The 27,567-nt window shown below is 43.2% G+C and overlaps 1 protein-coding gene and 1 long non-coding RNA gene across 7 annotated transcripts in view; both read right to left on the minus strand.

Annotated features, from left to right (window-relative positions):
• Window positions 1-5,293: 5,293 nt before the first annotated feature.
• LOC132219709 (uncharacterized) lies at window positions 5,294-7,408 on the minus strand. The gene is made up of 2 exons (XR_009449571.1): window positions 6,983-7,408; window positions 5,294-5,528 (listed from the first exon to the last, which is right to left on the minus strand). It is a non-coding gene; the product is annotated as an uncharacterized LOC132219709 (long non-coding RNA).
• An 8,158-nt stretch (window positions 7,409-15,566) lies between these two features.
• NDUFAF6 (NADH:ubiquinone oxidoreductase complex assembly factor 6) overlaps window positions 15,567-27,567 on the minus strand; it is a 63,309-nt gene continuing 51,308 nt past the window's right edge. For 5 of the 6 annotated variants that reach the window (XM_059672213.1, XM_059672216.1, XM_059672212.1 and 2 more), the window contains 2 exons: window positions 26,488-26,544; window positions 15,567-21,720 (listed from right to left, as the gene is read on the minus strand). In XM_059672213.1, the coding sequence (XP_059528196.1) occupies window positions 21,592-21,720; window positions 26,488-26,544 (186 nt within the window). In that variant the 3' untranslated portion in view covers window positions 15,567-21,591. Of the gene's footprint in view, window positions 21,721-26,487; window positions 26,545-26,707; window positions 26,904-27,567 lie in introns of those variants that run through there. The other variant, XM_059672214.1, reaches the window with a different exon arrangement.

Consider the following 27,567-nt stretch of genomic DNA (forward strand, 5'->3'; position numbering starts at 1 on the left):
GGGGGGAAAAAAAAGGGAACAAATAAAGATTTAATTAAAAAAAAGAAAGAAAGAAAGAAAACAGAGCATTCTAGAGAAAATGGGCTTCACTTGCTCCTGATTTCTTTGTCTTCCCCACCCACAGACCCTAGTCTTCTCCCAGTCGTGCCATCTCAGCGAATGGCGCTGCCGTCCACTAACCTGAGTCAGTGCCATCTCATCCTCTTTGCCATCTCCTCACCCAATTCCTTTGCCTCCAAAATATTGTAGGTTCAACCTCCAAAACACTCCTCCTCCTCTCCTTGGTCCTGTCTGCACAGGCCCCCACAGGTGGTGTCCCTCCTGGGCAGACACCCTTCTGTGGCTCCCCAGATACAGCTTGTAGGACAACCCGATGGAAGAGTGCCTTTCACATTGGAGCATGGCAAATGCTATGTTTATTATAAATATTCTCAGGTAGATTTTAGTGAAGGGCCTTGTTCCAATAAAAGTATTTTACTACAATTTTCCAACGAAATGGAAAAGTGTTGGGGAGTGGATGCCTTCCACTCTCTCTAAAAAATCAGTGGAATCAATATGCGCTGGTGTGATTAAATAAAACACATTTCTTAAAAAGAGAGAGGGAGGCAAAAGAGACATGACAACTAAATGCCATACCTGAGCCTAGACTAAATCCTGCACAGGAAGGGGAGAATGCAACAAAGGACATTATTGACAAAATCGGAGTATGAACAGAAAATTAGATAAAAGGGTTATACCAATGATAAATTTACTCTTCTAGTTATATAAAAGAATATCCCTATTCTTGGACTGCCCACACGAAAGTATTTAGATAAAGGACCATGATGTATATAATTTACCCTCAGATGATTCAGAAAAAATTTCACATAACATATAATTTAAATATTGTATATAAAAGAGAGAAGACACCTACATAAATGATAAAACTGCCCAGCCGGCGTAGCTCAGTGGTTGAGCATCAACCTATGAACCAGGAGTTCACAGTTCGATTCTCAGTCAGCGCACATGCCCAGGTTGCGGGCTCAGTCCCTAGTGTGGGGTGAGCAGGAGGCAGCCAATCAACGATTCTCTCTCATCATTCACCTTTCTCTCTCTCTCTCCCTCTCCTTTCCCCTTTGAAATCAATAAGTAATATATTTTTTTAAAAAATGATAAAATAAATGGTGTAAAATGTTAGTAGGTAAATCTGAGTAAAGAGCATATGGGTGTTCTTGGTACTATTTCTATTCTTGGAAACTGTGTCTAAGTTTGAAATTATTTCCAAAAATTTTTTAAAAATATATATATAATAAAGCACTAAATAAACTATACTAAATAACTCAAAACAAATGAGGTTAGTTGTCTTAACTATCCACTCTCACAATAGGCCCAGACTAACAACTACATGATTTTTTTTTTTAAAAAATGCATTTTATGCTTTTTATCTAAACAAAAGTGATTTTATTTTTCTTGCAGAAACAACATGCTCCCTGGTCATGGGAAAACAGCCTATCATGGACATTTGTGGCTTTGCTGGCCACTGTCTTACAAACCAGTTTGGCACGGTCACACTCGTTGCAGATTCTGGGCTGCAGGAAGTGGGAACAGATACTATATAACTTATAAATAACATCCACCATGTAAAGAGAATAACCCAAGGTAAAACCACATCCCCAAATTACAGAATTGCACATTTGTTGCTTTGAAGCAGGAAGATCCTGAGATGCATGGAAATACAGTTCAATGCCGTTTGATCAGATAGCCTTATGGTCACCAGTTAGAAGATTATTTGGAAAAGTTATTTAAACTTTTGTATATAAAAAAAAAAAAGACATTGCCTTAACCGGTTTGGCCCGGTGGGTAGAGTGTTGGCCTGCTGACTGAAAGGTCCCAGGTTCGATTCCAGCCAAGGGCATGTACCTTTTTGTGGGCACATCCCCAGTAGGAGGTGTGCAGGAGGCAGCTGATCGATGTTCCTCTCTCATTGATGTTTCTAACTCTCTATCCCTCTCCCTTCCGCTCTGTGAAAAATCAATAAAATATATATTTTTTTAAAAAAGACATAAACTACACAATTATATTAATTTTACGTTTGCTAGGATTATCCATTATTTTTTTATTCTTCTCTGTAATTTATCACCTTCTATAATAAGTATGTATTATTTTATTTTTTTAAAGCACAATCATGGCTAAGTTTTAGTTTAATTTTATTGTTTTTAGAAAAAGGAGGGAGAGAGAGAGAGAGAAACATGGTCGGTTGCCTCCCACACGAGCCCCAACTGAGGATTGAACCCACAATCTAGGTATGTGCCCTAACCAGGAATTGAACCCATGACCTTCCAGGGCATGGGATGATGCTCCAACCAAGCCACACCTGCCAGAGCCATGGATAAGTTTTTCAATGAAGTAGAAATCATATTCAAGTACTCATACACAAAAAGACACAATAGCTGCTTTATTCTATAGAAAATTCCTAAATTATTTACATATAACCTTGCCTGCCAGTAGAGGGAAATTATACAACAAATACCTTACTCTTCAACATTAACTTCTGTAAATGACAAATAAAACACAAACCTCAACAAGCAGTCATTGGAAAGCCTTACCTTCTATAATAACAGGTAAAAAAAACCCAAAAAACAAACTAGGTTAAAATAAGTGTACAACCTGGCCACCAGTGTGGCTCAATGGTTGAGCATCGACCCATGAACCAGGAGGTCACGGTCAATTCCAGGTCAGGGCACATGCCCAGATTGCAGGCTTGATCTCCAGTAGGGGGTATACAGGAGGTAGCTGATAATTGATTCTCATCATTGATGTTTCTATCTCTCTCCTTTCCTCTCTGAAATCAATAACATATATTTTAAAAAATAATAACAATATACAACCTGCAAAGTTAGAACACTGTATTAAGTTTGTACAGTGCCAGATTAAATAAAATTCAACAGAAACTTTAAATATTATCAGGAGAATCTATTTTAAGAAGCAATTTTTTTCCCCCTAGAATACTGGTATAGATAGATCATTCATACTTTTATGTAAAGAAAAAAACTTAAGCATGATATAATTAAAATTCATTTTTAAATAAAAGTAAAAAATTGTATAGTTAAGAGCCAGATAGATCTGGGTTCAAATTCTAATTCTGCAATTTATTAGCTGTATAACTTTATGTAAATGACTTAACTGTTCTGTGCCTCAATTTTCTTACTAGTAAAATTTGTGAAAGCGGGAAAAATAATCTCTGCTACTTAGGATTATAAAGATAAAGGATAACAGAAGTAAAGCAAATAAATATAAGCAAATAGTAAGTGCCTGGCAAATAGTAGGTGCTCAATAAACAATGGACATGGTGGTAGTAGTAAATATTGTTGCTATTGAGATAATTAATAAAACATATAGTTTTACCACTTGCCTGAAAAGGCAGGAAATAGCAAATGAAATCTTCACATGCCTGATTCACAGATCCTGGCCAACTCTACAAAGGCCCCTCCTCTATATTGGTGCCTCTCTGATGACTCTTTGTACATTTTAAGTTGCGATAAACAAGGAATGCTCACAAGCAGGACAAATCGTCTGTAAACAAGCTGTCCTTCAGCAACAACACCCTATCACACTGCTCACCTGATCTCCCTCTGACTGTATGGAGCCACCCCTGACACCCATCTCCAGCCCAGGTTTCTACCCAAACCCATCCCCATTTGGACTCAAGGACCCAGGCTGCCTTTGCTCTTATGGTTTTACCATCTCAGTATCTGGCCCTCACTATCCCCCTGCAGGGGAAAGGAGAGCGGAAAGTTCGCACAGGTCTTTTCACTGCTTCAGTCCAGAAGAGACACACTGATTTTTGCTCACAGCCTATGGGTCAGCACCAGGCAATTGTGCAGCCGAGAAGGAGAAAAAACGATATACTGGTGCAAACGAACACTGTCTACCATGGCCTTATGTTACTTTCACTTTTTAGTTGAGAAATATTGGAATCATATAACCCCAAGCACTGCTGGCAGCCATGTCAGCACCATGAAAGAAGTCCGCCCTCAGATGCAGCTCACATAGTGGAAGACGAGCAGAGAGAGGAAGAGAAACGAGACCTTGACATCATCAAGCCGTATCTATAGCCGAAACCATCTCTGTCTGGTCTTTTTAGGTGAAATGAGGAATTCCCTTGAGTGTTTAAGGCAGTGTAAGTTGGGTTTCCTGTTGATTTCAACAAAGACTCCTAATTCACAATATCAACACACTGATCCAGCCACCTTGAGTCACTGTTGGTTCTCTAAAATACATTTATTTTTTATTTCAAAACTAGAGGCCCGATGCATGAAATTCGTGCAAGAGTAGGCCTTCCTTCCCCCGGCTGCCGGCACCAGCTTCCCTCTGGCACCCAAGACCCGGGCTTCCCTCACAGCCCTGGCTTCGTCCAGAAGGTCGCCCGGAAGGATGTCTGGTCTAATTAGCATATTATGCTTTTATTATTGTAGATAAGCCCAAAATGAATTGAGCATAATCACCATAAAAAGCAAGATCTGGGCCCTTCTTGTTATTGCTGAAGAGCAAAATGACCATCGGTGACATCTAGGAAAGCTTTTAACAACTGAGAACATGGCAGCTGTGGAGGAGTGCCATTCCTTAAGTGTTAACTTGCAGATATATCAGTCATTTTAGGGCATCTGCCTGGATAAAGGACCGTGGGCTGCTCTCTGAGGTCCAAGCTTCTCTCAAAACTAGCTGCTGAGCAATCAGGTTGGACGCTACTGAGGAGAAACCTGGGCACCGTGTAAAGACCCTCCTCTGAGGCCTGCCGACTCCTGTATGAAAAGCACGCGGGTAGAAAAACGCCTGTTGAGTCAAAGTTGTGCTTCTAACTTCCTGATGTGGTCACATGAATGGGGAAGTGTGTGTCCGCTCGGTGTGTGCTCCGCAGCTCCAGCCAGCGTGGCTGAGTCAAGTGGAAAGCGCTTCAAGCTCACATCAAAAGGGGGAAATGGAGAAGCATCTTCAATCAGGGGAGACAGACTCCCCCCGCCCTTCGTATTATAATTCCCCCACTCTCTCGCCACATTTAAACCGCCAGAGAAGCCCCCAAGCAAAGTGATAGAACAACATTTGAAAGTTGCCAAGGGAGACCTTCCAGAAAGAGTGTGGTGAATAAAACACTTGGTCTTCTCAGTCCTACCACTTCATCTTGTCTTTGGTCACTAGATTTTTTTTTTTTTCCTCTCTCTCTCTCCTTCAGCCCTCTTGGTGTTGACAGAAACTGAGGTAGGTGTTTAAGCTTCGTAGTAATGATGGATGAAGTAGATCTATTAAACATTAACAAAAAAAATTGAAGAGTTGGCAATTTGGCAAGATGGGCCCACAATTTGATGAGCCCTTCCAATGCAAGGCTAACTTGACATACACTTTTACTTGTTGCACATCTCAGAAGAGCATTTATATTAGTTTATTTGTCACATCAGGTGTAAGTGGAAGCACTCGTGTCAGTTTTATAAATCTCCATGAAATATTAATGAAAACCATGTGCCTTTTGGGTTGTTGATGCTGCCTTGATCTCACTGAAAAAGAAAAGAAGAAAAACAGAGGGCAAGGTAAGAACATAACTATCACTTGTGTACACTGAATGAAAGAATGCAATTATAGAACAGTGGTAGAAAATAAAGTCAGCAAGTGACTCATAAGTACAAGCCCTGAAATAGCTCAGCTTTGCATATGTGCGATAGATCTGCTAACGACTAATGAAATAGAACAATGAATCACTTGGGACTAGATTTAAAAGCTCCAATGAAGTCCACCTACATTTGTAGAACCAGAAATGCCACTGACTTTCAGCAAGCCTGGCTCTCAGCATCCTGTGGAACAGGAAAGAAGGCCAGCTACTGGTGAGTTGCCGGGGTCCGACCCCAGCGGGTCCAGGGGTCCCCAAAGGTGTAGACGGAGTCAGCGAAGAAAGAATGACACGGAGACAGTGTTCAGTTGATCAGCAGCCTAGCCAGGATCTCTAGCCCGGGTCTCCAGCCAAGTTCTGGTCTGGATCTCCAGAGAGGTTCTGCTTCGGATCTCCAGCGAGGTTCTGTAGCCATGTTCCCTCGCTAGGTTCTCCAGCCAGGTTCTGTCCAGGCTCTCCAGTCAGGTTCAGTGTCCAGGTCCTGGTCAGGTTCTCTTGCCAACCTCCGCAGTCAGGTTCAGTCCAGGATCCCTGCCATGCTCTCTCGCCAGGCTCCGCCTCCAGGCTCCGAGGCCAGTCCCTGTCCAGGATCCTCCGGCATGCTCTCGCCAGCGAAGTTCTTCTGTCTCTAGAGAACGTTCTGTGTAGGTTCTGTGCCTAGGCTCTGTCTCTCTTGGTCCTGTCTTCCAAGCCCTGTGTCCTTAGTTCTGTCTTATAAGTTCTGTGTGTTTCTGTCTTGTTACAACTGTATTTATACCAGTTGATTCAATCCTATCAATCTCTATTACAAAGGTTAGGGCGTTTCTTATCTCCATTCCAGGGAGAAAAGATTATGTAGTTTAAGCATGATTGTTCGTAGTTAAAGGGATTAATTACCCACCTGGCACTTAGTTGAGGGTTTTATTCCCTCCCTAACTTCAGGGGAAAATCCCTACCTGGGGATTCAACCTTTCTCGGAGAGGTGACCTTGGTTAAAACACAGCGCCAAGAAGGTGAGCAAACATATTAAGAACCATATGCCATATATGCCAGGTCCCTTGAAACAGCAAGGATGGACCGGCTCCCGGCAGTGAGTGCCATGGCACCAGCCCCCTTCCTTTCTTCTCCCCCTGCCTGTCTGGGGAGCACAGGTGTTCAGTGGTTAAGCCTCAGGGGCCACGCCTCTGCTGAGGTAGGTCTCTCTGGTTCCTCTTCTTCTCTTCTGCTGGCCTCAGGCTGCTGAAGGCTCGTCCCTCTTTCAAGGGGACACCACCCTTTCCTCTGTGGCTTCACTTCTCCCTCCCCCGCCTAGAGATGCAGGTGTGCTTGCCTCACCTGGTCTCTGCTCCCACCTCACCTACGTACCTGTCCTCTCCACCCTGAGACCTCACTGCAGATCAGTTCCGGCAAGCAGGCAGGGAGAGAACAGCTAGTGTGGGGGAGCCTTGGGGCTCAGGAAATCTCACCAGCTTCTCACCTCCTGGGCCCTGGCTATGAGACAGGCTGGTAAGCGAGGACAGCGGAATAGGGCAACTGAGACAGGGAGCTAAACAGCAGTTTGCAGCCACCTAGTAAATCCTATCTTCCCTAAACCAGGGACGCTCAGAGTAAACGGTTTGCACTTCTCCTCCCCAACCAGAGGGTGAACAGCTTAAATCTCCCTACTCAGGGAGACAGATAGAGAAATCCAACTAGTGCCATTTGCCAACCACGCCCAAGGACGAGGAAGTGAAGAGAAAAAACCTCATTTTGGCCCATCAGCATAAAGCTGACGAATATTCTGTTGTGATCCTCCCCTAAGACCTCTCTGTCCAGCCTTTAAAACCCCTCAAAACAAAGGTCCAGTGTGCCCTCTCCCTCCCAGGAGCACACTCCTGCTTCCCCCGCTTTTCCCCACCCCCCACAGGCATGCACCTCCTAAATTCTGAGGGACCCCATGAGGCTTGCAACCAGGGCAGCCATGGGCAGTGGCAGGTCATCCCAGGCAACCCCCCCGAGCCTGTCCCCAAGGCCCCCTTTTCTCTGACTTCTTAGCCGAAGCAGCCCGGCCTGGGCTCACTTCCCAGCCCTTCCTTGTTTCACGCCCCCAGATTTAACACACGTCCTCTAAACTCACCTGGACTCCTGCTGTGAACTTTTTCCTGCACGAAGTCAAGAACCCACACACCACTGCTGGCCCTAGGCAGACCCGCTCAGGGCCGGGTCCTCTTTCCAGAAACAGCTAAAACCCCTGCCTCCCGGAAGTCCCTGGGCCTCTCTGCACACTCTGAGTTCTCTGTCCTGGATTGTCTCGTGAGCACGGAGCTCGCCTCTCCCTGGCACTTGCTTGACCACCTGTGCGGCCTTGGGCACCTCACTGAACCCCTTTGCGCCTCAGTTTTCTCAGCCCTCAGGTTGTAGTGAGGTTTCAGGAAGCTAGTCCCCTGAGCACAGTGCCGGTACATCGTGGGAATTACCATTAGGGCTCTGGCCCAAATCTGGTAGCCATGACCCAGCACCCGAAGAGGTAACGCCTGGCATGGCGGGGCCTCCTGGACTTTGCTCCATCCCTGCAGCCAGCGTCCATTCTGATTGCTCAGCACCCGTGCCTTCCTGGTTGCTAAGCATTTTTTCAACTTAATGCTGGTTGTACTATGCGCACGAGAGCAAAGTCAGAGAAGTGTGTGCCGCTGGGTCATTAAAGCACAGAAGGGGTGAGACGAGAATCCCAGCAGCAGCATGGAGGGATGGGAGGGCGGAGGATGGCAAGGTGTCGTCTGTTTGCAACATGATAGGCAAACAGGGTCTTAATGGCTTTCACCATAACAGACACTGTAAGGAAGATCGCTGTGTTGGTCTTCGGTGGTGCCATGACAATGCCACAAACGGGGCTTAAAAACAAAAGGAATTTATTTTCTCCCAATTTCAGCCCTCCCTCGGAAGGTGCTGTCAGGGCCGCGCTCCCTCTGTAAACTCTAGGAGAGAATCCCTCCTTTCCTCTTGTCTGGTGGCCCCGGGTGTTCAAGGGCTTTGGCAGCACAGCTTCAGTCCCTACCTCCCTCTTCACAAGGCCTTGCCCCTGTGGGTCTTTGTGCCTCACATTGCCCTCTGCCTTTCTCTTCCAAGAACATCTGTCGTTGGAGTTAGGGTCCATTCTAAGTTCAAGATTATATCATCTTGAGACCTTTAATTACATCTGCAAACATTTTTTTTTTTATAAAATAAGATCACATTCACAAGTTCTGGGGTTAAGACTTGCACATAGCTTTTGGGGGAACCACTCGTTTGTACTATCAGCCCAATACAATGATGTGCAAAAGCAGTGGCTGATACACAGCTTCCTAGATTTTCAGAAGGCTAATTCCACATCGAAGAGTAGAATGTAGTAGCCTTGGTTTTTACCCAAAATGCTCCTCAGCACCCTTCAGCGGCTCTTTCTCCAGGGGAGAACCTGTCTTTTCCAGCTTCTAAAACCCACTTGCATTCCTTGGGTCATGGCCTCACCTTCCTCCTATCTCTACTTCTATCATCTACTTGTAGATGATAGATGATATAATCTTGAACTTAGGAGGGACTTCTCTGACTCTGGCCTTCCTGCCTCCCTCTTATAAGGACTCTTATGATTACACGAGGCCCACCCAGATACTCCAGAATAATCTTCCCATATCAAGGCCCTTATTTTAATCACCTCTACAAAGTCTCTTTCGCTGTGTACGGCAACATAATCAGGGTCCAGGGATGAAGATGTGGACGTCTTGGGGGCTCTTACTCTGTTGACCACAGTTGGAAACTTAGGTTTTATTCTAAGAGCAAGGAAGTGAAACCAGCAGAATAAGAATCACAAATCCAAGGAAGAATCATACTGGACAGCAGAGACCCAAGGGTTAGTCATGGCCAGAGGATGTAAAAGTTAACATAGAAGACCCCTATGCAATATTTTGAAACTGATGGAATATCTGGTCATGTGTAGGGCAACTAGTATAGAATCTATTTTTTCATAGTCTGTTTTTGTTTGGTCTTTCTCAATTAATCCTTTGAGGTTTCTATGAAGCCCCAAGTCCCAGGACACCTTTGGTTATTGTTACAGGTGAAAACCTGGACGAGGTGGACCAAGGATGACTATTTTGGTCAAGATCCCATGCCCACAATGAGCAGGCCAGGGGGATTGTCATTTTAGCAGGTACAGTCCTACAACACCTTATCAAAGCATTGCCCAGAAGGGACAGATCCTAGAACCAATTCAAGAATAAGGAAATGGCCAATTGGCAATAGAAAGAAATGTCACAAAACTACCAGAAATTAAAGAATATAGACTATGTTGATTTCTGGAAAGCCTCTATTTACAACACTAAGAAGAAAGAATGTGCAGAATTGTTCATACTGATTACATTTCTGTAAGGCATAATAAGTTAGTAAAGGGGATAAGGACACATATGTAATACCTTAATCAATAAAGAAAAAATAAATAAGTTAGTAAAGATTTGAATAGCGTTTTAAGTTTTCTCTACAGTTTGTGACGTTTATTCAAACATGCTTGTGCTTCTGCCAACACCTTCCCCTCTCTGATGTAGCAGAGTTGCTCAAAACTACCCACAATGCCCTTCAGCGGCTGTCTTTGGGTTGCCTCTCCTTCTCCTGTCTTCACTGGGTTTCTAATCCCATTCCACCTGGCTTCAGCTCTCTTTACCTACCTCATTGCTCTCTTGTTTCGTTGACCCGTTATAATAAACTTCCCGAGTTCACTGGCTGCCCTACGCCGTCTGGGAGTCTTGGTTCCCCTTTCAGAGCTGTGGGTAAGAACCTCAGTGTCCCCGGCAGGCCACTCAGGGTCAGACAAGCCAGGCCAGCCCAGCAGGCCTCACCTCCAAGGAGAGGAGCAGAGAGATCCCATGATAATTCCTTTCCAGAAACACATTGCTTGAAGAAGTTACAGGTTCTTTACCAATCCGCAGGAACACTGTATTCAGTCAGAAAATTTGCACAGCAACCCAAATCTTAGAGCTGACCCTGACTCTTGGGATCCAGAAAAGTTGACACCTTAAAAGGGAAAAACAAGCTAACAAACATGCCCTTCAGGAGACTGGGAGAAAGACAGCTCGGTTCCGATGTGTAATAATCCCCTATATCAAACTATACAGTAAGGGTGAGGAAGAGGGCAGAATAGCGTAACAATTTGAAAACACAGATTCTGGACCCAGATTTTCTGGGCTCAACTCTGCCATTGATGGGCTGCTGCTTTTGGATGTGAGACCTCACAGCTCTTTATGCTCATTTCAACATCTGCTCAGTCAGGACAACAGCAGTACTTACCTTGCTGAGTCGTTTTGAATAGTGCCTGGGATGCAGCAAGCACTCAGTGTGTGTTAACTGCTAGTGTTTTCATGGAATGTTTCCAACTACATCACCAGTATTGGAAACTGCTGACATAGCCCATCTGGCTTTGTAAGCAACTGGCACCCGTGCACGGAACCTCACAGAGCAGTTAAATTGTGTCTGTTAACACAAAGCCCCACAAAAGCATCTTGGTGGTTGCTGGGTAGGAGGCTGAAGCATGTTCTCTCTGGTGCTTGGTTTGTGGGTGAGGCAAGATGCTAATGAGACCACCACTGCAGAGTTAAATCCATCATTCAATCTGTTCTATGACCCAAACTGAAGTCTTTGCTTCTCCAACTATCCCTCAGGCATGTGCCATTGGCTCTAAAAACGCGTGGCAACCATTATTGGCTATTTTTGGACTAAGGTCACTATTATTAATTGCCACAGTTCCATAGGCAACCTATGATGGGTTATTAGGATCCCCTTCCTGAATGAATAAGGATATATTTGGCCATCAACAGAATTGGATAAAGGTAAGTCAAAGAAGACAAAGAGGAGAATTCCTATAAGGACATACTAATACACAACTTCAAAGTGTACTTCCAAACAAATTACCCCATAAAAGAGGCAGAAAGAGACCTGCTTGCATAATCTTGGATAGTTGGATAAGTCTGTTTCACTTCACCAACTGAAGTTTCTGTTTCCTTATCAGAGGCGGGCGGAGGGGAGGGAAGGAGATAGTGGCCTAGATCAGCCTTATTAGAAAGCAAATCCTTTTCCACAAGGAACGCCCGGATCTCACAGTTATTAGAAGCACTGTCCTAGAGGATCTATAATGAGGCCTGGCGCATTTACGGTGCCCCCAGGGCACCAGCAGCCCACCTGGCTCGGACAAAGGCTTCCTCCTCCAGGCTCACACAGCACGGCCTCCCCTCAGCCCTTCTCTATGCCCTTGGGTCTAGAGCAGTGGTTCTCAACCTTCCTCATGCCGCGACCCTTTCATACAGTTCCTCATGTTGTGGTGACCCCCAACCAGAAAATTATTTTCGTTGCTACTTCATAACTGTAATTTTGCTACTGTTATGAATGTAAATATCTGATATGCAGGAAGTATTTTCATTGTTACACATTGAACGTAATTAAAGCATAGTGATTAATCACAAAAACAATATGTAATTATATGTGTTTTCCGATGGTCTTAGGCGACCCCTGTGAAAGGGTTGTTCGACCCCCAAAGGGGTCGCGACCCACAGGTTGAGAACCGCTGGTCTAGAGGGTATGTCCACTTATACCATTCCAATTTACAGACTCCAAGTACATATAAGAGTATGGATGTGTATGCATAAGCTTGGGGACTGAGAGAGGAGAGCCCCTCCGTGTTCCATTCAATTCTTCTGGGTTCTTTATCTTGATACAACCTGGGTGATGGTCTCTGGTGTCATTTCATGCCCCTTGTAGGTAATCTCACTGTATTCCATCTCAGGCATTTTCTTCTCTATAGAACACAGTGTGGAGGCCCCTCTACAGCGGCTGCACCATTCACCTTCCCACCAGCAATGTACAAGTGTTCCGATTTCTTCACACCCACATAAACATTTATTATTTTCTTCTTCTTCTTCTTCTTCTTTTTTTTTTTTTTTAATAATAGCCATCTTAATGAATACAAAATGCCAGCAGACGTTTTTAAGATCATTTGGGTGGGAGGGCTTGCCAACACAACCTAGTCAGACACCTGCCATTCAAGCTATTTATACTATAATCAGGGGGCATCCTGGTACTACCCCTCTACCCTCACCCCAGATATCCACCATTTATTTCTGGGACTATCGAAGCTCCTAGGCCACACATCCCAATCACCCCAGGCCACTCGGTTATCCCTCCCAAGCTCCTTCTGCTCCTGAAAGGCAGGCTCCGGCTGACTCACACATTAGTCTTTAATCACCTCTCTGATACCTTGAGAAAATGCATACACTCACTTTTTTAAAGAACATTTTTAATATCAGCTTTACTGAGGTACAATTTATACACCATAAAATTTGTCCTTTTGCCCTAACCAGTTTGGCTCAATGAGTAGAGTGTCAGCCTGCAGACTGAAGGGTTCCAGGTTCGATTCAGGTCAAGGGCATGTACCTGGGTTGCAGGCACATCCCCAGTAGCGAGTGTGCAGGAGGCAGCTGATTGATGTTTCTCTTTCATTGATGTTCCTAACTCTCTATCCCTCTCCCTTCCTCTCTGTAAAAAATCAATAAGATACATATATTTTAAAATTGTCCTTTTAAAATAACATTTTTAAGATGTATTTTTATTAATTTCAGAGAGGAAGGGAGAGGGAGAGCTAGAAACATCAATGATGAGAGAGAATCATTGATCGGCTGCCTCCTGCACACCCCACACTGGGGAATGGAGCCCGCAACCCGGGCATGTGCCCTGACTGGGAATCAAACCGTGACCTTCTGGTTCATAGGTCGATGCTCAACCACTGAGCCACACCAGCTGGGCACACATCATTTCTTTCTTCGCCATCATGATGTTATGCTTGTCAGTAGAGAGCACTGGAGAAAGATGGCACAAGACAAGGGTTTTGCTTCCTGGTTCCAGCATGTTCAATGGCAATGCGGGCCACTCCTCCAGTGTCTGGCTCTTGCAACATTGGTGCCTTCTCTAGCATCTGGGTCCTTCAGCAGCACCTAGCAGCCCGCACTTTATCAGGGCACCTCCCTCAGGTAAGCATTCTCATATACAGCTTTCCCCAGCATCCTAGAGAACGAATTCCCAGCAAGTTCCACTGGAATGGTGTGGCCGTGACTTGTCTGTCCATCAGTAAGACACAGCTGTGCCCTCTCCAACAAGGTCTGGATCTCAAATGGGGGTGGGATATGGGAGTGCCTGGCTCTCTACATCTGCTATTCCTGCTTCTTTGGAACTCTTTTTACGTCTTGCTAGCCAATCCCTTATTATTCCAATTGCCTGTTACAGTTAATAATTCTTTAGGTTAAACTTTGATCTAATGTTCAAATGACCAAGTGGCTCGCTCCTCTCTTCCTGATGAGCTCTGCAGGACACAGATGGCAAGTGAGACCAGGCTCTGATGGCATTGGGCCAGAAGCCACCTCTTCCTCTGGGCTCTTCAGTTACATAAGTCAACACTACTTTTTCTTTATTTGAGCCATTTTGAGTTGGGTTTCTACCTCTAGCAGAATCTCAATTACATAAACCACAAAAGGAGAAGGAACAATGAAGGTCTACCCATCAAAATGTCATCTACTTAGTCCTGGCCGGTTTGGCTCAGTGGAGAGCGTTGGCCTGCAGACTGAAGGGTCCTGAGTTCGATTCCGGTCAAGGGCACATGCCAGGGTTCCCAGTGGGGGGCCTGCAGGAGGCAGTGATCGGTGATTCTCTCTCATTATTGATGTTTCTGTTTCTCTCCCTCTCTGAAATCAATAAAAATACATTTTAAAAAATGTCATCTACTTTGGGGGCAGTATGAGAACTATTTACATTTCCACTGTGTGAAGGAAAAATTTGAATGTTAAGGTCAGTTTGAATCGTAGGACCATACTCTATCAAATGGAACCAATGGATGAGAAACATGATCTCAGTTCATTGTGAAAGCATGAGGAAGGACTTGCCAGCAATTCAGTGGAATGAACTGCCTTGTCCATGGCGAGGGCCCTGTCCCTAGTGGTGTTGGGGGACAAGGGGGGACAGTCACACTCAGGTATGCTATGGAAGAGATTATTGCACTGGGTGGGAAATGCAACTAAATGACCTATGAAGTTCCTCCCAGATCTAAATTCTGCTATTAGGTTTGTGAAAATTCCTTAGCCCAAACCCCATTAGAAAGTCCCAGACAAGGACTACATTGTGTATCATGTGAATCTCTCGGGACCAGAACTTTGGGTACTGCCGGATGTTATCATTCGATGCAAAGAAAAAGGACTAAGTCACCAGACAGGCGTGTTTAAATAAGACTTCTTGGCCCTGCTAAGAACACAATGTATGGCATGAAAAACAGGAAAGCAATTACTGTAAATAAAATCATTCTGAAAGTAAGTGTATTTATTATTATTATTGTTATTATTTTGGATTACAACAGCCCTCTATTTTACCCTTAGGACACCTATCCGTCCATCCCAAAGCTTTCTCAGTGTCTCTCCCTCTTCTTCCCCCTCCTACAAGTCCCCTCAGTGTTTTTACCCCTGTCCTCCCTGCAGGTCTTCTTCATCGGAGTAGAACACCCTGCTACCATCGCCCTTCACCCTTGCAGGCAGGGTCTTGGGCAAAAATAAGCATATTTAAACACTTAATTTTAATTTGGCTTAAGCATATTTACCTGACTCAGAATTAGATTGCTTAAATGGGTAGGTAAATATAAAGGGTTCCAAGATCCCAGCTTCACACAAGGTATGGAACATTAAGCTGGACGGCAGCCAACATTGATTCTGTTCCTGCTTTTAATAGTGACCTTGGGACAAGGGGGTGGGGCGAGGCGAAGAAGAAAAAGAACTTGATTTTGCTGAGCTTTGGCTTATCCCAGTACAAGAATAAAAAAAATAAAAAACAATAGTCACACCCACATCACAGAGTTTGTGAAAGTTAAACAGGAAATGCCTACAAAAATAGAAAACAATGTCTTCATTATGAACATAATAGGTATTTTTAGTCAGAATCTTTTAATGCAAAGGTTTTGGGGCATAAGTTATACTGAAAGCTGTATTATTTAGTCAGTTATTTCCCAACACCCTCTGAATTAATATAACTTTTAAAGATATCCAATCAAAAACTAGCTAGTTCTAACACATAAGTTGGTTTAACATATACCAAAAACCCCCCAAAAACATAGCAAGTGAAACTGAAACCTATAGAAAATCAGTAACAGTGGACTCAAAGGCATAATGTACTCAGGAAGTCAGAGGCAACTTTATATGGAGTAGTCCTAGACCAAACATGTCAGCAAATCAGATCATTCTTTTTCACTATCAATAATTTTTTCCTTGTCTGTCAGGGGAAAATATCCAACCACAGCTTCATCACAGGTTTTGTGGAGCAAAACTTGCTTTCAAGTTTAATCACTTGCTTTGTCCTTCTATTTGCTCTTGTTCTATTTAATTTTTTTGTATGCAGACCGCATCCTGAAGGGAAAATCATTTTCAAACCTAATTCTTACGGATATCCTCACCCCGGGAATGTTTTGTGATTGCTTATTTACTCCTTACACAGCGGGAGGAAAGGCAGGAACTGGTTAGAGGCAAGAAGGGTCCGGACGGCCCCAGAATTAAACCTTCAGTGTCTGGTCCGTTAAAATCAGTTTCTAGAGCACGTAGATCTATCCATGTTCAAGTCACTCCAAAGCCTCATGTATGATTTAGGGATCATCATCCACTGCCCAGACCATCACAGAAGAGCCTCAACACTCTGCAGCTGAAGGGAAGGGGCTTGGGAAACCACATTTGCGATATTCTCCTAAAGCCTGGAGCTGTGAAAGGAGACCAAAGATAGCATCGGTGATCACTTGCAGATGCTTTATTAGAGGAAACTAGAGGCCTGGTGCACAGATTCATACACATTGAAAGTAAATTAATTAGAAGGTGGCCGGCGGGGCAGGACTGGGAGAGATGGGCTGGACACACCCTGGAGTCAACCTCCTGCAGGCCCTCCCTGGCCGGCCGCACCTGGGAGACACCGGTACTCAAAGGGCATCTGCTGAGTGGGGTCCCTTGGCCTGGCCTGTGGGGATCAGGCCAAAACCCGCAGTCCGACATCCCCCGAGGGGTCCCAGAGTGCGAGAGGGCACTCTGCAAAGTTGCTTTTGCTTGGCAGCTCTTGCGTTGAGGGTCTGCCCCCTGGTGGTCATTGTGTGTCATAGCTACTGGTCGGACAGTCAGCTTTTATATACACACACACACACATACACACACACACACACTTTGGAGATGAGACAGAAGTGGGGTGGTTAGGCATGAGTAGAACTCAACTCCAAAGGTGGGTGCGTGCCTCCTGCAAGCCCCAGTGTGAAGGCTTGGGCCCTGTAACCTGGAGTGAAAAGATGGGAAAGGTGGAACACTCAAGAGGCAGATCTCCAGAGACCATTGCTAGAGGAGCTCTCCTCTCTGTTTAGAATAGGGAAGGTAGCAGGAACTCAGCACAGCTAACCTCTTGCACGAACCATAGAAATGTTGGCCAGTCAGGGGCATCGAGGGAGTGGAATGTGGAGGCTGACACGTTGAGCACAGCCATTTTTGTTGGCTAGCAACTCAGGAGAGTGGTGGCTGGGGGTGGTCCATAGAACATACCCTGAGAGGGAAGCCGGCATTCAAGGAAACCAAATCTCTCTGGATTGGGGTGGTGCCCCCATGGCGTTGGCAACGTGGTGGCACTGACATATGAAGAAAGGCCTCAATTATACTAAAGACTTTGAGGTCTCCATGTTGGAGGGTGGATCTGACTGAAACCTACCATTCCTTGTGCGGACCCTGGTGGCTAACTGGGCTCAAATTTTTAAAAACAGAGCCTAGCATGTATTTCTACACAGAGTCCGGTCACCCACCTTGCACTTCAGAGAAGCCTATGAACTCCCTGCCTGCACGGTGTTTCTGTCATCTGAGCCAGCCCTTATAAAACAGTTCCTGGAATCCTATTTCAACTAATAAGACTGAGGCTTTCCCCACCCAATGGGAGCTGCCCAGCTATAGGGTCCTTCAACATCTTCACCAAACAGAGCAGCTCCACTCTGACCAATCAGAAATTACCCTTTCAACCAATCAACTGCATGTATTTGGAGTCCTCATTTGCATGAGAACTGGCCAATCAGGGACCAGAGGCAGGACCTTCTGTCCATATAGGCTCCCTCCACTCTGGCTATGGGAGCACACTTTTCCTTTCCAGCGAAGGCAGAAGACTGCATTTTCCTAGCTGTGCTAACACACACCTGAGCTGTCTTCCCAGAGCGGAGCAGAGTAGACCAGCACAGTGCAAAGTGATGGGCCTGCAGTGGAGCAGAGCTGCCTAGCTGGAGAGGGGCCTGGCCCCAAAAGCATGGCTACACTTTACTACAGAAAAAGTTACATGTTTAATAATTTATTGTGCCAAATGCCATTCCTTTTGTTTTTGAACAAATTCTTTTATCTGGTACATACAGATATGATAAGAAAATTCATGTCCATTGAAGGTTCCTAATTTTTAAGAAATAACTTTCCAGTTGCCCAAGAAGTATATGTTCATTACAAGAAAAAGGTAGAGTGGTGTCCAAGTTACTTAACATATTCTCAGTCACTCACCCAACTCCTCTCCCATTCTTCCAACTCACTTCCAATATCCCTCCCAGTTCTGGGTGCATGTGTTTTTGTGTCTGGTCCTCCTTATAGGCACAAACAGTAGGATGCTTTGTTTTCAATACCTGTCTGCATGTTTACAACTCTGTAGACCTTTCTGGACAAGATAATCGATTAGGTCAAGCATCTGCAGAGATGTCCTACTTATGAGCTAAACAAATCTAAGGGCACCTAGAGATTTGCTGACACAGGCAAAATATCAACTCCCAAGTCTTTTATCTTAATTCCAAATGTTTCACTAGACCAGGAGATGTGGCTACTTTATATTCACAAACTTATTTACTAAGAACTCTGAACATTATTACATTGTTTTCACTTTAGAGCCAAAAATTAAGTCTTGACACAGGCTATCCATTCTGCCTTTGCTGGTACTGCTCCCTCAGCCAGGCCTTCCCATCTACACCCAGTCCCCAAACCCTGGCTCCTACCCAACTTTCTTGACACTTCCCACATGCCATCTCCTTTGGGAAACCTTTTTCCTCCAAAGTGGTGCTGTGCCCTCCATGCATACACCACCCAGTGACCAGCACTTCATATCTATTTCCTTTGCCTAGTTCCCTCCCACCTAATTTGTAGTTGGAATTTATGTAGCAACCATACCCTTTTAAACCTAATTTGTACCTAAAATTTATGTAGTAAATTTTTCTGAAAAAAGTTGTCCCTTGAACTCTTCAACTTGGCAATTTATTTTACCATCTCAAGAATGGTAAAGATACACGGGTTGGGCTTTGGCATTAATTAAAGTCATGTAGGTTTGACATCCAGCTCTAGTACTAATGGCTGTGTGACCTTGAACTTAACATCTCTTGAGGCAGTTTTATCATTTCAAAAATAAAGACCTACTTCTCTGTGAAGATTAATGCATAAGAGTGCAGAGCACACTACCTGTCCAACTCATGCTTGGTGTTAGCTGCTGTTGAAGTTCTCAAGAGTAATTTAATTTCATCAAAAGGAGAGATTTAACTAAAAGGAGGTAAAGAATGCTGTCAGTTGATTGGGAACTACCCAAAATATATTTTATAATAATATGCAACTTGACCTACATTGAGATTAACCTGTAATTTGTACTTAACATTTGTAATTTATTACACTCCACAGAATCAGTATCAAAATACATCTTAAATGGTTTGAAAATGTATCTGACTCCTTTAAAATGCTCTAATAAAAAAACCCAGAGATGTGAAAAATGGAAAAGAATGTTGGCACCATCTAAGTATCTTTTATGCCAGGAAATGAATAGAAGAGTAAGTGTCTCTGAATAAGATCCCATCTTAATCTCTAGGAGACTGGAAACTTCAGTTCATTCAAATCTCTACGCATCGAGTCGGATCGCGCCGCCCAGGGAGCGAGCTCGGAGCGTGTGCGCGGCGGCCACTCCCGGGCCCGGAGCCGAGAGCCAGACCCGAGCAGCGCCCGCCATGACCCACTTCAACAAGGGCCCGTCCTACGGGCTCTCGGCCGAGGTCAAGAACAAGGTGCGCGGGCCGGCGGGTGGGGTCCAAAAAGAAAAAAAAAAAAAAAATCTCTACGCATCAAATTTAAAATGGCTTAGAAAGTATTTTGAAATTATTTACTTAGTAGTAAACAGACTTCTGAGCCAGTGAAAAAATCCAGCAATCCAACAGAGTTTAAACCCTTCTTTGTAAGAACCTTAGATAAGAACCAAGATGCTTAGCAGCTGATTGCTGCCACACTGAACCTAGGAAGACCCAGACAATGCTAACAAAGGCTATCCCTAATCAACTCTTCAACCCTGGATCACTCAGAATCCCCAGGGGAAATGTGTCCCATTTCCTTGTACTTGCCTTTTGCAGATAAGCTAAAAGGTCTATAAAGCCACACATTTAAACCCAAGAATATTCTTTCAGCATCAGGATCAACGAAGAGTATACTTAGCACATATAATCACATTTCACACTCATTCAATTATACATTTATTAACCTCTACTTGCTCTAAATCAGAAGCCATTCTAGGTGCTGGGGATCCCAAGATGAACAAAACAACGTATTCTTACCCACAAGCAGCTCTCAGTTTAAGTTTTATTTGCAAAAAAAAGAAGTATTTTTAAAAAATATATTTTTATTGATTTCAGAGAAGGGAGAGGGAGATAGAAAAATCAACGAGAGAGAATCATTGATCGGCTGCCTCCTGCATGCCCCACACTGGGGTTAGAGCCCACAACCTGGGCATGTGATCTCCTGGTTCACAGTCTGATGCTCAACCACTGAGCCACACTGGCTGGGCCAAAGAAACAATAATATTTTAAGCCACAGTTGTAGTAGGCACTAAGCCATAGCTGAAACTAAAGGCTCAAGAGAGATGGGATATGGAACAGTACATGGGAGGTGTGAATGAACAGGAGACAAGACCACTGGAGACAGGAAAAGGAAACTGGGGCATAATCCTGGCCTTGGGAGTCAGGGACTCACTCAGAGTCTAGATCTGCCATTACCAGCAATGCAAACAATTTTGTTTTTGCAACTAGTGTATATTTTATATTTTAAATTTTTTCACTACCAAAAAATTCTTTATTTCATAGAGTTTTAAAGATCAAATGAGACCACTGATGAAAGTATGTAGCCCAGAGCTTATCAGTGGGAAGATCAACTAGTATACCCGTTTTTAAAAATGCAGTATTCCCTAATGAATGTTCAATATAATTGTGCTAATATACATCACATTAATACACTTTATGAATACAACTTTGTTCACGATAACACAGAATGAGAGAGAGTGAAGCAGTAGGGTTACCAAAAAAGTAAAAGCTTTCAAATCAGCCAGACCTAAAGTCGAAATAGGGTTCCAGCTCTTGACAGCCAACTGTCTTACCTTACAGAAGTCATTTCACAGGGTTGTAAAGATGAAATGTTAGGGATAAAAACCCTCAACGTAGTGACTGACACTCCCCAAGTATTAACTTCACTCTCTGGGACCCCTAAATAAATTCATTTCACACCTGTACTGACACTGAGTTCTGGCTCTCCAAATGCAAAGCCAGCACCACCTAGTCCCGCCCCCTCCCCCCAGGGTGAGGGAGGGAGGGAGGAGACATTCTTCTCTCTGCCCCCTGGTGGTGCAGCACGGCTCCACCTGACAGGGAAGGGACAGCAGACACTGTCTGGGCTGGTGGAGACAATGGCAGTGTCTGAGGCAGAATCTCAATGTTTTGGCCCCCAAGCCCCACAGTAATTTCTCATTGATTCTATAAGCTATTCACACCCATCCAATAAATTCATTTTTGCCTTAAGTAAACAGTCAGTACCTGCTGTTTATAAACAAGAACCCTGACTAGTATACTTTTGTAAAACTAATAAAAATAAATTAATATCAGTGCCATGAGATTATTTTTAGTATCTTCTTCTCCATGACTGAATATACAAAGACAATGGAAGTAATGTATTCTTCTGTTGTAAAGATGGGTGAAATATATCAAAATTTACTTGTTGAATTTTCTTTAAATATTCCTCCAGAGCAACCTGGAAAAAGAGAAAAATGGTCACTAGATCATGGGATGATTAAGTCTTTAAAATAAACTAAAGAAACAGTATCAGTATTAAAGCTATTTTTGTTTCCCTGAGGTGGTCTTTAATATACTAAGAATTTAAATGAGAATTATAAAAGGGAGAGAGAAAATAAAGACATCTTCTAAGAAGTTTCTATTAGGCCGGTGAAACAGGATCATAGAACTAGTACTGGAAATATCAAGTCAATTCTGATCATAATTTATACTGTTCTGGTCAAAATGTAAAAGATCAGAGAAATGACAGTTTACCAGGTTTTTTTACTAGACTGCAGAATATAAAAGGGATGTTTCAATCAAGGAGAATGAACACCACGCCAAAAAAAATGCATTGTATCATGAGGAAGAACTCAAGCTGTTTGTTTAAAAGATTATATTGTTAAAAAGTTGCCCTGGCCGGTTTGGCTCAATGGATAGAGTGTCAGCCTGCGGACTCAAGGGTCCCAGGTTCGATTCCGGTCAAGGGCATGTACCTCGGTTGCGGGCACATCCCCAGTGGGGAGTGTGCAGGAGGCAGCTGATCGATGTTTCTCTCTCATCGATGTTTCTAACTCTCTATCCCGCTCCCTTCCTCTCTGTAAAAAATCAATAAAATATATTAAAAAAAAAAAAGTTTAGTGGGTCTGCATGCTCTTGCAAGAAAATGATTTGCACCTAAGGAGAACACTCACAGGTCCCTACAAATGTCACCCAGGCTCCCCCATCACAGAAAACCTGACAAAACTTTCTTTGTGATGGGGGAGCAAGGTTGGAAAACACTGACAATGGCAATGTTTGTTATTTTACGGTTCTCACTTATTTCTACTAATTTATAAATTATTTACTCAGGAACTTTCTTATACAGAGAAGCCACTGGTTTTGCACTGACACTTCCAAAGGCACCACTCCCTTCTCAGCCCCGTGCGCAGCTCCCCTGGGGTTCCTCAGCACAGCCTGTGTGATCCAGAGACGATGCTTGGAGTCTCTAGTGCAGTGGTTCTCAACCTTCCTCATGCCGCGACCCTTTAACATAGCTCTTCATGTTGTGGTGACCCCCAATTTCATTGTGACAAATCAAACATAATTAAAGCAGAGTGATGAATCACAAAAACAATATGTAATTATATATGTGTTTTCCGATGGTCTTAGGTGACCCCTGTGAAAGGGTCATTCGACCCCCAAAGGGGTCGCGACCCACAGGTTGAGAACTGCTGCTCTAGAGTATACAGATGAGAAAAAGAAAACAAAAAGAATTGGATTTTCTCCTATACACTTTTATACAGATGAGTGTACATATAAATAAATTCAATATCTACTTTTAAACCCTAAACTTATACATATATGCATAACAGGAGATATGTGCATGAATGTGAACAGCTGCCTTGTGTTATATAAGCAAAACACCCAGAAATTCTTTGACAAAAAAAGATAAACTTCACACAATGAAATATTATGTTGCAGTAAAATAAATGTGCAATAGCTATATGCAATATGAGCAAATTTTAGAAACGTGTGTGTGTAACCTAGAAGACAAACAGAAATGCCCCATTTTTATAAGACTTGAAAAAAAAAGTAAGCAACATCCTGTTTAGGATTACATAAAATGGGAAAAGTTTTTTGGAAATAAAAGCAAAACCATAATAAATACAAAATTCAGAATAGCTTTTTGGAGGAAGAAGGCAGAGGCAGTGTACTTTAATGTTAACGTTCTAGTTCCTGGGTTGAGTGGTGAATTTGTGGGTGTTCATTATGTTATACGTTATCATACATACATACATACATATACAGGTATGTCATATTCATTTGTAAATATCAAATATTAAACATTTCAAAAGAGAAAGTGAACATATTTTAGTGCAGTTTCTTTTTTTTTTAAATATATTTTATTGATTTTTTACAGAGAGGAAGGGAGCGAGATAGAGAGTTAGAAACATCGATGAGAGAGAAACATCGATCAGCTGCCTTCTGCACATCTCCTACTGGGGATGTGCCCGCAACCCAGGTACATGCCCTTGACCGGAATCAAACCTGGGACCTTTCAGTCTGCAAGCCGACGCTCTATCCACTGAGCCAAACGGGTTTCGGCAGTGCAGTTTCTTTTACATTTAAAAACAGAGCTCATGTTACGCATAATGTTCTATAATCTGCTTTTTTAAATCACTTAATTAGAGGCCCAGTGCATGAAATTCGTGCACGGGTGGGGTTCCTAAGGCCTGGCCGGCGACGGGGCCTGCTGGCCAGGGGAGGAAGAGGAGGAGGGACAGTGGGAGGTTTGCCAGCCGGGAAAGGGACCAGGGAAGGTTGGCTGGCTGTGGGAGGTTGGGTATGGGAGCACACTGACCACCATGGGGCAGTTCCTGCATTGAGTGTCTGCCCCCAGGTGGTCAGTGTGCATCATAGCGACAGGTCGACTGGTCGTAAAGGTTGCTTAGGCTTTTATATATACAGATATATTGCAATCAACTTTCCATCTCTAAGAATTCTATTATGCTCATTTTAATAGTTTTTCAATACCTAACTACAAGAAATAGTTGATGAAATTAAGGTACAGGCATATAATAGGATATTATACAGCCATTAAATACTATATTTATAAATATTTTAATGATGTGGTTAAATGCTTGATAAGTAAGGTACTGAAATATAAAGTGTGATTTCAACTATACACAAAAATTCATTACAAAAAAAGAACAGAATAAACAGTGGTTTGTCTCTGTGTCCTAGAATTATAGGTGAAAGTTATTTTCTTCTAATATTATTTTTATGTTGTCCAAATCTCTAAGAATGCTATTTCTTTTATAATTAAAAAATTCTATTAAAATACAGATAAAATGTGACCTCAACTGGGCATTCACAAATTAGGATTTGGTTCAAAGGAAAGTTTGGCTAATAGTCAATAAATTGTTTGATATAACAATTTACTGGAAACTCTCAAAGACATTACAGTTTCTGAATATGGCATATTAAAGCTTTACCTATGAAGAAGAGTATATCCTATAGCCTCAGATAGTTTTTAAACAGCAAAACCTTTTCTTTGAACAAAATAATTCACAGATGCCCCACTTATAAAACAATAAGAGGAGATGTGTCCCAGCGGGAATGAGGACACAGGACATTAGCAGTCCTTCAGGAATTGCCATGTGGTCCCTCCGGTTTCTGCTGGCACAGATGAAGACAGAGCTGGGCGCCAGCCCCAGGTCTGCCGCGGGGCCCACCATCTGTATTTCAAACAAGTTCCCAGATGAGACAAATACCGCTGGTCCAGGGCCACACCGTGAGAATCACTGGTCGAAGGTAGTGGTTCTCAGGCTAGTTGCACTTCACAATTACCGGGGCAGTTTTAAAAAGTATCAGTGTCAGGATCCAAACTCTTAGATATTGTGTTTTAATTGGTTTGGGGAGGGGCCCAACATTGCTTTGGTTTTTTGGGTTGTTTTTTTACAGTTCCCCCAGTGATTCTAAAGGGCATCCAGGGTTAAGAACATTATTCACAGAAGTGAACAAAACAGACAAAGTCCTTGGCCTTCATGGGAGCTTAACTTAAAGAGTAAGTTAAAAACAGATGATGGTGCATCATCAAATATCATTAAGACCCGATAACCAAATAACCATTAAAAATGGTGACACAGAACAGTATATGTTGACAAAGAAGGAAATGCTTAACACCCCATTTATACAAAAAATACATACGTAATTATATGATCATAAAAAGTCCAGAAAGATAAACAGACTCTCTCTGGAAATGATGGAATTGTGAGAGGATTCTTATTTCTTCCTTTGCCTCCTCTAATACGATGTGAACATCTAAACTATGAATGCATTACGTTGTAATAAGCAAACCTAGTAAAGAAATAAAATGATTGGGAACACTCAGATCTGAGACCTAGAAGATCTGAAAGGGTAAAAATGAATCTTTAAGTATATTTTTGGGGAAAAGGTAGAAGATATGTTTGGTATTGTAGAAAATGCATGAGTTTTCAATTTTTAAAGATCACAAATCTTTGAACTTTGGTTTTTTCCTATAAAATGAAGTAAATCATGCATAAGGATGATTAGGAATAATGTATGAAATGACCTAATTCAGAGCCTGTCCTGTAATAGGTGCTAAATAATTGGAAGCTATTCTCATTTCTTTATATATTTTTCAACAATAATTCCCTAACTTGGCTACACATCAGAAGCATCTGGGGAACTTATTAAAATCACAGTTTCTCTCCTAGGAATTCCCCCCCTCAATCCCAAGTGTTATTTAGTAAGAACACCCCAGGAATCTGTTTGTTTTCAAAGCTTTCCCAGGTATGTGATGCGGCAGCTCAGCACTGGCCCATGAGCCACACTGCTCAGGAGCCAGTGCTACAATGTGGTCCCAGTGGAGAAAATATTGCTGGAATAATAAGTAATACTCATAGAGTGATAAGCAGCTTAACAACCCTACGAGACAGTGTCCCACATGATTCCCATTTTACCTGCGAGTGCACCGAGGGACATGGCGGTTAGGGACCTTAAACCCCCACGGCTAGTAAAAGGCAAAGCAGATTCAAACTGCTGCTCTCCTCACTGGCCTCTGGGAAATACAGGCATGGCCACTGCCTAAAGCGGAAGGCACCTAAGAAACCCACCACAAGGAAGAGAAACAAAAATAAAGCCTCCAAACTAAAGACGTGCATTTGAACCTCATAAAACAGAAAAAGCTCATATACACCTGCTTCATTCATTAAGCAGCCTTCCCTGTTAATCTACTTACCGTCTGAAGAAAGGCAGGAAATGCCTTCACAGGAACACTTTTGTGGAGGGACCTAGCCTAAGAAGGAAGACAAAAGGAAACCGGTTTGAAATATAAATATTTCTGGAAGTAAACACTCTCCCTCAGAAAGTGAACACAGAGCAACTGGTCATTTAACAACACAGCTAGGGCCTCTTTCAAAAGCAAGAAAATAGCTCTCACTCCTGCAGATTACAACTAATTTCTTAATCTTAAAGGACTCAGGAAAAAGAACTATATTAAGAATTCCATTCTCCCTTACCAGTTGGCTTTGGCATTTTCCGGCTGCCTTATAACATCCTGTAACTTTGACCCTCCAGCTCTGTGGTTAGGGGTAAAGGAAGAAAGACTTGTGTTTACAAGTCCCAGCACCTCCCAGCTTAGACGGTCATTATCTCCTGTTTAGATGAATAGAAGATCCTCCTAGCTGATCGTTCTGCCTCTGTGTTCCCAACCTTTAAATCATTCCACACAGCCAGCCAAGTGAATGTTCCTAAGTCACTGTTTTCTGTTTATTTTCTTTAACATATGTCCCTCATTGAGCAAGTCTCAACTATGCATCTTGGGATTCAGAGGCCTCCACACCTTGACTAACCTCATCTAACTCACCTCCCTACTTCTCTGGACTAGGAATCCCCGAAGCTCTCAGGCTGATGCCCACCTGCTCTCACCAAGCCCACCCGTTTCCAGGCCTTTGTGTACACTGTCAGATACCACCTCTGCTTCCCGACTCACATCTTCACCCCTCCCCTCTGTTTCACCCATCTACTAAAATTGCTCTCTTCAAAATCATCCACGCCCTACTGTTCGCCCTACCTCTTTTCTCTTCATCTCCCTGTAGCATGCACATTTTTATCACTCCCCCTTCTTGGAATTTGTTCCTGCCTTGCTTTCTAACACACTGACTCTCAGGTTCCTACTTCTTTGATCATTCTTTCCTTCTTCTTCCTAAGAAATGGCCCTTTCTCCTTCCACCTGAGGAATGGAGATGGGCCCTAGGCCCTCTTATCCAGATGTACATTCTCCTTGGGCAACGACATCCAAACTCAGAGCTTTAACCAT

The sequence above is a fragment of the Myotis daubentonii genome, chromosome 17 (genome assembly GCF_963259705.1).
Source record: "Myotis daubentonii chromosome 17, mMyoDau2.1, whole genome shotgun sequence".
Lineage (NCBI taxonomy): Eukaryota > Metazoa > Chordata > Mammalia > Chiroptera > Vespertilionidae > Myotis > Myotis daubentonii.